The 9,900-nt window shown below is 33.8% G+C and overlaps 1 protein-coding gene across 1 annotated transcript in view; it reads right to left on the bottom strand.

Annotated features, from left to right (window-relative positions):
- Nucleotides 1–414: 414 nt before the first annotated feature.
- Nucleotides 415–9,900, bottom strand: part of Ccser1 (coiled-coil serine-rich protein 1) — a 1,107,714-nt gene continuing 1,098,228 nt past the window's right edge. The window contains exon 11 of the mRNA XM_005374255.2: nt 415–7,725. Within this exon, the coding sequence (XP_005374312.1) occupies nt 7,249–7,725 (477 nt within the window). The 3' untranslated portion in view covers nt 415–7,248. The remainder of the gene's footprint in view (nt 7,726–9,900) is intronic.

Genomic DNA, 9,900 nt, shown 5'->3' with positions numbered 1-9,900 from the left:
AAAATTGAGAATTTTATATTTTATATATTAATACATAGTATAAATAGACTGAATTTTAAACTAGAAAGTCAAAACATATGAGCTACAATGTGGCTTGTGGTTAGTTGTAAAATATTTGGGATGAAAATTGATTCCACATATTTGCTGTCATCACATATAGAAGCATATTTCCCTAATGATTTCTGGGATATTACACTTTATTTTGTATATCAGAAATTAAGAAAGGGCAATCCAGAAAGGAAGTCGGATCAAATGAGTAATGAAATAAGCAGCAATTTGTGTTTTTCCAGTTGTTACAATGCTCAAGAGAACAGAAATGAGTCACATTGCTTTATGTAAAAGGCAAACCCATGTGATAAGCCCAACCATCAATGACATAGGTTCAGAAAAAGAACAATGTCAAACTGAAAGCAATCAGGTACCATACAATTTATTTTTTTGTTTTAAAATTTATTATGCAGAGGAAGGATGCATATTTCTCTAATCACCATACTTAAATATATCAATTTTCCCTCAGAGTATTAGTCAAAGTGTAAAATTTCCATGAAGTGAAATCATTGTCTTTATTGGGATATTAAGAGTCACAAAAGAAATTACACCATTACATTCAATATTATTTCAAATCATACTCTCCAGAATAATTTGCTACTTATTATCTTTCCAATTAAAATTTTAGAATTTTGGAGATGAAGAATTGAAAATATTGTTATAAATATTGATAACCTCTGACCCATACATTTTAGAATACATCATATAGGGTGTTATTTTTTCCTCCTAAAAGCAGAATCTAATTACTGTTCAAATTTTCTTGCATTCCTGAAGACATGGTTTTGGAAGAAAAAATTCATGGTAGGACTATATTTTATTTAAACATCTAGGTATATAGGATTAATAACAAAATAAACTATGTTTCATTTGAAAATTTAGAGTAATTAAATTTGCACATCACATTTAATTTCAACTCCTTCCAAATATTTCAGAAAATTTTAAATCGTGTAAATTTTATCCCTACATAGAAATGTCTAAACTATTTTTGCAATGACCTTATTTTTTAAATGTACAACATATCAACTTCAATGATGTCTATATCATTACTCTCAGAAAGGAAGGGGAAAAATGAGATAACCAGGTTATTTTTCATCTATTGTGTGTTTTCCTTTTTTAGACGTTGTTGGCACTCTACTTAAAAAAAAAGTAACATGAAATCCTTTCCTAGTAGTGTTCCAGACTGCTCTCAAGAAAAGAAATTTAGGGTGTCCATTTTTCTAGGAGGCAAGCTTAAAATAGAAGAGCATTCCTCTCAGACTTCTCTATGAATTGATGTATACATCAATAATTTTTAAAAAATGCTGGAGAATGAATTTTTTTCTAAACCTAAATGTTGCTCCAATTTTCTTTCAAAGCAGTATCAACAGAATTTTAAGAGGAAAAGATACTAAGGCAGCCTATGTTTGTCTGAAACACACTGTCTCCTTAGTAGAGAGTCCTTTCTGGATTTAATCATGATATAAATGGAAAGATTAAGGCTATGGAGTAACTTTGATTTAAACACACATGTTGAATGTCTTCTGCAAAGTCCCTCAGTTCTCTCAGCTAATCTATGAAAGAATGAAACGGTAACTCCCTCACTAGATTGTTGTGAGATGAAAATGAATGCTATGTATTGAATGTGTTGCCCACAGAATCCAGGGTAAAAACTCTAGTACCGATATGATGGTTTGAAGGTGCAGCCCTTGGGAGGTAATTAGGTTTAGATGAGCCCTGAGGGTGGAGCTCTTATGATGCAGTTAGAGTCATTTTAAGAAGAGGAGGAGACCAGAATTTATTCTGCACTCTGTGAAGACGCAAGAAAGTGGTACACTGCACATTTCCTCATTGGGAACTGGCTCATCTTGCACCTTGGTCTTGCACTTCCAGCCTCCCAAATTGGAACTGCAAGCAATAAAGCTGCTTCAGCTGCCCAGTCTATAATACTTTATTCGAATGAAGGGCTTATTAGTGGGGTGCAGTAATATTTGGAAAAGATGACAAGATGTAGAAGGCTCCATTTTTTCAGTTTTAAGAAAAAAAATATATTTTTTAGATTAAATTGGAAAAGTTGCTGTGTCTTCTCCAGAGAAAACCTTGATATTCCACCACATTTCTCAGTATTTTATTAGTACACCAAAATACCTGACACAAGCTACTTATGAAGAGCAAAAGGTTTATGAAGCTTAGAGATTTGGAAGCTCAAGGGCATGACAAACTACCTGAGCTTTGTTCTGGTGATAACCTCATGGCAACTGGTTAATGGCAACAGTAGTATTGTAGAGACTAGTCACATTGTAAGACAGGAAGAAGAGAGAGACCGTGCTTGATGCTTTATAATCACTCTCTCACAAGATCCAAAGATCAGATGACAGGTACTTTTCAAGGGTATGCCTTAAACGATCTAAGGACTTCCTATTAGGTTGGCGCTCTCTCTCTCTCCCTTTCTCTCTCTCTGTCTGTCTGTCTTTCTACCTCTCTCTCTCTCTCTCTCTCTCTCTTCTCTCTCTCTCTCTCTCTCTCCATTTCTCTTCTCATTCCAGGCATCACACCTAGGGACTTCAATGTGCCACGGAAGCTCTCTAATGCTGAGCTGTATCTGTAGGCCAGGCCTCACCTCTTAGACTTTCCAGGGGATCTCCCAAGAGCATCACTCTGGAAACCAAACCTTCAATCAGAACCTTTGGGTGGGCACAATCAAGCAATATCCAAACTGTCGCACCCACATCCTAGATCACTGGATCAAATGACAAAAACTCCCCCTCCATGATTAAAGACTTTTACTGTGCCTTAATTTTTGGTAAGAAATTCTCTAGATCTTAAACAGGGTAGATGGTCTTCACTGGTCCCCATAGATAATGCAACTAGAAAATCCCCCTCCATGATTAAAGACTTTTACTGTGCCTTAATTTTTGGTAAGAAATTCTCTAGATCTTAAACAGGGTAGATGGTCTTCACTGGTCCCCATAGATAATGCAACTAGAAAATGCTGTCCCTTGACTTTTGTTTTGGGGCTTCACTCCTTAGAATTAGAAATGTGTTCTGGATGAGATAAAACGTATTGTTAAATTAACTCATGGATAAGTTTGTAGTGCTGACTATGGGTGGAACAATTTGGCAAAGAAGAAAATTTGAAAAAGAAAAATTTGGCAATGGTAATATATCTTATTAGATAAGTGAGCCTCTTTGTTGGTTACTTGGCTGTTGGTACTTATATTATGTGCAATTCAGCTTTCCTTAAGAGACCAAAACTAGTTTTTATATTCTAACATCCCTGTCACGCAATTAGATAGAGCCTATATTTACATGGCTGACTCAGTACATGGGAAAAGAAAAAAGAAATTTTAAGAAGTTTTTATTCTAGATGGAGTAAATTACCAAAAAATATTATGTGTGATTGAAATGCTTCTTGTGCAAAAACATCAATGTTTATATATGAAAATACATAAAGCAACCTGATTAAAATGCCTAAATAAAGCCATGTCTTAGATATAAAATGTTGGTGTAAAAGTATCAGTGCTGCATTTAAGATGATATTTCAGTGAAGGAAAAGGTTCTATGCAGGGGCAATGAGACTTAGTTCCATGAATGGTAATTATGTTCACCACTTTTGTACACTTCCACTTTTACATTTTCATGTCTGCTTGGTTGAACAGAATCCTAGGGGGACTTCCTACTTCTATGGTATTCAAAATATAAAGTTCTACAACTGAAAATTTGAGTCAAATTTGAGATATAAAATTATAATAATGATATTATAAAATTATACCTACTATTCCAAATTACTGCTGTGGGTTATTTTTTGATGAGGAAAATAATCATCAGTGATATTCAGAAATAGGAATCACTATTCATTAAACTATTCCTGCTATTTCACCAACTAAATTACTAAGAAAATTCCTGGGAAGACTGATGGAATGTGATCATCTATCTTAGGGATATGGTCCTTAAATACATGATAACAACAGCAACAAAAACTTAACATTATTTTGTTGTAGGAGAGGGGTATTATCTCTATTAAACACAAAAGGCAAAAAAAAACAAAACAAAATGTAAAATTTCCTTTGAATTCAACAAGAGCTTATCACTCGGAAAATAATGACACATGCCTGAGATTAATCATGAAAAATATTCTGAGTTAAACATCAATCATAAACCTAGATGTCAGGAAACTTTTGTAAACAAGTTAGACAAATATGTCCATGCCTGCAATTGTTTAACTATCAGCTGACCATTTTATTTATACATAAGTGAATGAAAACATAGATAAACTTGAGTAATGTAGCTATAGGCTCTTCCCCTGAGCATCATGATACTGGTAGATTTACACCTTTAGTGTTGCAGCAACAATTTCATGGTGTCATTTGGAATAAAATGAAGGTGCTCCAAAGAAATAGAAATAATCTAAGAGATAATTTGTAGTTTTATGGTACCTCTGGTAGCATATAAAATTATCTGGAAAAAAAATCACTGAGTTCATAGAAATACATTTCATGTGCCAATAATTACAAAAGTGGGAATGATTTATTTCAGGTAGAAACAGCTTTCCTTCAAAGAATGTCTTTTCTTAAGTGTCCTTTAAAACACATTCTCGATTCAGAAGAGACAGTCTGCAGCAGAAATTTCACAGGGTTGCTTGGGCTTAGCTACACACACATGCACTGAAGAAAGAGATCAGAAAAGAAAAGACAACTGCTTTATCAGAAAAACAAGCACTTTTTCCCCCTGGTGTCATGTCTTTGGATATGTACGGCCTTGGAGAAATGTATAAATCATTTCTATACAAGGAACTTCCTTAGAAAACTAGAGATTTTAGTACAAAGAAATTGATTTACTGAAACAATGCCCACTCACTATTGTTATGATTTAGGGTATCTACACAAGAGGAACTTACAAAAGACCTCCGTATTACATTACTGATCTGTATGAACACAGTGGGCTTATACTTTCTCCAGGCCTTAGTTACACTGAGTATTACAAATAATATTATAACAATGCTGAAAATACTGATACAAAACAGCTTCAAGATGATATTTCCAAAAAATATCCCTCCTTTTAAAATTGAACTGTTTAATCCAGGTTTTCATTTTGAATGTTCCAGTTTTAAAAAAGATTTTTCAAGAAAATACTAGTGTTTAAAACATCTCTTAAAAGGTCTATTAAATGACAGGTTTTCTTAAATAGACTATTTTTTACAAAGTATAATTCAAAAGTCTATCTTCCAGCAAAATGAAACTATAAACTCCAAAATTCCAAATCAAAAACATTATTTGTGATACATAGCTCTTCCATATCCTGGGAAAAAATCCTTGATTATTTTATCATGCTTACTTATTTATATATTTAAAATATTCTAGCAACACACACCAATTTTTGGTACAAATCAAGCTGAATTTCACAAGTAAATAATCATAATTTGTCTATAATTCCTTAAATCTTACCCAGTCCATAATGTATATTTGCCTGAATATTACAACTTTTTAAGTATGATGAAAATTTTCAACAGTAGTCTCATTAAATCAAGCTAATTATAGGGTGTTTTCTTCTCTTTGGCAGAATTATAAACACACAAGAGAAAGAAAACATTTGATGAGTATTTGTCTTGATGCACGTTCTTCTTTTGGAAAAGCAAAATTAAAACACATTCCCTATCCTTCTTACTATCAGTTCTAAACAAAGTTTGAAAGTTGATCAAAGTTCAATGATTACAACTGGGGAGCAGATCTAATGCTTCTCCCTGAAGTGTAGCGCTCACATCTATTTTTATATTGGGAGATGCATTTCACATTCAGCTGTGATTTAAGCAGGTTAGTCAAATGCCATGCTAAAACTGCTGTCTTAATTTCTCTTCATTCATATCACTTGCGCAAGCTGACAGAGTCTGTCGGAATGCAAGGGAAACGGATCATGCACTGCGTATGACAGTTTCAATTTGCATGACTATGTGTAGTGTGGCTATGGTTACCAGCTCTGATCTTGGTGTAAGAAAAGTGCAGACCTGATTCCCAATTCTACAATTATTTATTTATGTCTACCATTTGATACTGTTTTACTAATCACAGATTGTTTTATTTAGATTTACTGATTTACCTCATGAGCACTTAAGTATATAATGTATTTAGACCTTATTTGTCAAAGTATTTGCCATCACTGAATTTTAAACATTTCAGTAGAGGTTTATTTCTAAGGTCACACAGGCAAAGTTCATGTATTATTTTACTTTTTTTTTTTCTAAGTCTAAATGACTGCATAGTCAAGAGTATATTTTTATAGGATACCAAAAACTGACGTTCTGTTCCTCAGTTAATCAAGTTCTATGGGTTGATGTATGAAAACCAAAAGTGGATACACATTAAAAATATAGGAATAATGAAGTAAAAGAATATTTTTCTCAGATATTGAATCTCTGGCATTTCAAAAATGCTGATATTCCTATGATGGGAACTCACAGAGCACAGCACACCATGCTTCATGAGTCATGTAACAGAATCCAGCCCCCTTCACCACCTCACTGTGTTATGCTGCGGTACTCCCATATCAATAGCAGAAACTAAAGGCAAAATTGTTTGAAAGATCAGAGCTGTCATTCCCTATTTGGCTAGCAATTACTCTGTCTGAAATCCTTTGAGAACTAGTATAAATGAAACATTTAAGGATAAAAGAAACAGTCTTTCCCCTTTTCATAGTATCACAAGCTTGAATGTATGTAAGAGAGAGACAGAAACATCTCTAGGTTACATGCAAACAAGCTTCATTCCTCTAATAAATACACCACCAAATATAACACTTTGAAATTCCTCTATTAACTATGTCATTGAAAATTCTTTACCATTCCTTTATCTATTTCCTCTCTATATCTATCTTTACAGTAACACTGCCGACAGTGAACAGAGTGCTGTCTGACATTACTTTTTGAAATCTCAATGTGTATCAGTGATAGAGATAAAAGATTACCTCTAGATTATCAACTATATAAACCATCAAGCTGGTCCCATTTATTATACACAGATACAGTCAAGTCTTCAAGGCAATTCAACTTAATTCAATTAACATGCTTGAACCTTCATTCTTAAAATAATAATAATAACAAAAGACCACAAGTCTTTGTTTATAACTCAAATTAAAAATAATAAAAAAGTACATGACAGTTTTAATATGAACTATGCACAAGAAACACAAACCATCTTTATACTATCTAGAGACGAGACTAGGATGATTTCATTATCCATCTTGCTGGCCCAGAGTCTGTAATTCAGTAGAATGTAAATTGTGGTGGAGGAAAACATTCTTTCTGCTGTACATGTGTAAAGAGATTGGCCCTCTGGGAGGCTGCCCAAACCTGCCTGTGAAGGCTGAATGCTGTCGGGATGCAGCAGCTTGCTCCTTTGGTTTCTCAAAGGATGTGGAGAGCCCTTCTATCTTGGCCATTGGCTTCTGCCCAATAGTGGTCGGTACATTCTGCGTAACCTCTGAAGAGAAGGTTTCGTATGTTCCTCTTGAGTGTTCGATAGCTTCTGCTAGTTCTTTGTCCTTTAAGAAGCTACTTAAACATAGACTCGACAGTTGACAGGTCTTGTTTTTGTAGGGGCTTGCTTGGTCAGCTGCTGAGTATCTAAAACGGTCCTCGGTGGGAGTAAGCATTGCTTTTCTGTCCCTTGTGCTGAGATTTTGGCTCACAATTCGATTTCGGTATGTAGCCTAGAGTAAGACACAGAAAAGAAAAGAGGTCTTGAAAACATCTTTGAAAACACATTCATATCATATGCACACTGCAGAGTGGTATTTATACCTTTGTGTGAAAACCCACAACTTTCCAATGAGATTTTGAAAAACATGGAATTCTTCTTGAGATTGAATTTCCTAGAAAAATGGTAATACATGTAATGGATAAATGGTCAATTTACCCTAGCAGACATTTTGAGGTAGTTCATCTAATTTCCTCAGTTTAAATTCTATGGCTTTATCTGAAAATATAGATTATTTTAATACATAGTAAATGCTATTATATGAGGTGATTATTTTTTGTTGGTTTAGTATGTTATGTTCTGTTATGTATAAACCCAGAAAATTAGCAGAATTGCTGATATGATTTGCATTACCAGAGTGGTAACTTAGAAATTTAAATAATTAAAATCATCAGTTGCTCCAGTGGCCTAAGGAGAACAGGAACCATTGTAAGAGTGAACAGATGCTATCTGACATTACTTTCTGAAATCTCAAAGCTAAAGATAAAAGGAAATTTCAACACATGATTCATTTAGATTTTATTTACCACAGTTAATTTTGTGAGTATCTACCATCTTCCTGCTCACAAGAAGCCTATACCCTAGAGACAGAAACAAGACAAAGCTCATGATTTATCCTGATGAGAAAGAAGGGGAAGATTCCAGGCTTGCACACAAATTCCTCCTGAACACAGTACTGTCTTGGTTTAGTAAAACACATTTAGGTAGAAACCGGATTATTGCTCTAGTGAGAAAAGTAGTGGCTGCAAAAATCAGAAGTGATGAAAAGGTAAGGGAGAAAAGAGCCGTCTAGGTGGCAGGAGGCTGTTACAACTCGAGCTAAAGGAGCTAGTGAAAGGTTTCTCTAACTTGAAGTCTAAAGGGTGTTATTAATGGACCCCCAGGCAATTCTATGATTAATACCCAAGGCCAAATGTTAGACATATTGTGGGTGCTACTTTTAAATAGTGTGAGAAAAAAAATTCAAACAATGGAGACATTAGTAAATCAATAAGGATCAAAACAGCAGTAATGCTTCTTTTTAAATTAACAATGTTTATGATTGAGAAATTACTGTATACACTTTTGGTGGTACAATGCAATCTTTTGATATATATATATATATATATATGTATGTATGGTTTTCAATGATTAAATCCAGCTATTTAACATATCCATCATGTCTTACTATTTTTGATTTTATATGGTGGTGTTTTTCACTTTTGTTTCTACAGATACTGCATAGGAGAATACAGAAGGAAGATGGAGATATCATTTTCATTACTTTAATATAACATTTTGGGAAGACTTCATTGTTTTCTTTATATGATTTTTTAACCCTCCTGGGATATTAGATTACATGGAAAATACCATTTTAATAAAGGCATTTTGAAAGAGTTCAAATAATGCAATCTCATATACAGCCCCAGATTTTCTTCTTTATACGTTACTAGAGAGGTACATGTGGATCTACTGCAGAAAGAAAGAAATGACGAGCATCACACTCAATATAAAAAATACACATTTAAAACCATCATTCACATTTCTTCAACACAGTTTGCTTTTTAAAGTTGTGGTTACATTCCCTGTTCAGTCCAGGATTTACCTTGCACATGGAAGATCACATAGTACAGGGATTAATGGCATGGGTGTGAGATTGGACATTTATGGATTCATTTGATGAATATTGATTGCTACTGAGGGCAAGGTGCTGCATAGGTGATAGGAAATAGTTCTGTTTACAAAAGACCTGTATCCTCCCTTCAGGCAGTGTAAAATTTAATGGGAGAATCAACCAAATTGGACATTTTCTGAGGGACAATTGTCAGTTAATTAACTTTTCTAATTCTCCTATTTCCTCATCTGTGAAAGGAAGATATTTGTTCAGGCCTTTACCTTCCAACAGGTTTACTGTGCATAGTCAAGGAAATATTTCATGTCAAATGTCTAATATCACATCTCAAACAAAGTTATCTTTAAGACAACAGTTATAATAATCACACAAAAATAAAGTGACCAGTAGGCCATGAAATTGCTTTGATAGGTTTTTATTAAATCCCATAGACTTAAATCCCATATACACTTCTATCTTGACTTTAAAAAGTAATTTCTGTAGAATATGTTAGTAATTTAATATTCATTATTATTG

This window comes from Chinchilla lanigera, unplaced genomic scaffold (genome assembly GCF_000276665.1).
Source record: "Chinchilla lanigera isolate Chin_1 unplaced genomic scaffold, ChiLan1.0 scaffold00004, whole genome shotgun sequence".
Classification (NCBI taxonomy): Eukaryota; Metazoa; Chordata; class Mammalia; order Rodentia; family Chinchillidae; genus Chinchilla; species Chinchilla lanigera.
This window is presented reverse-complemented; position numbering and strand designations above follow the sequence as displayed.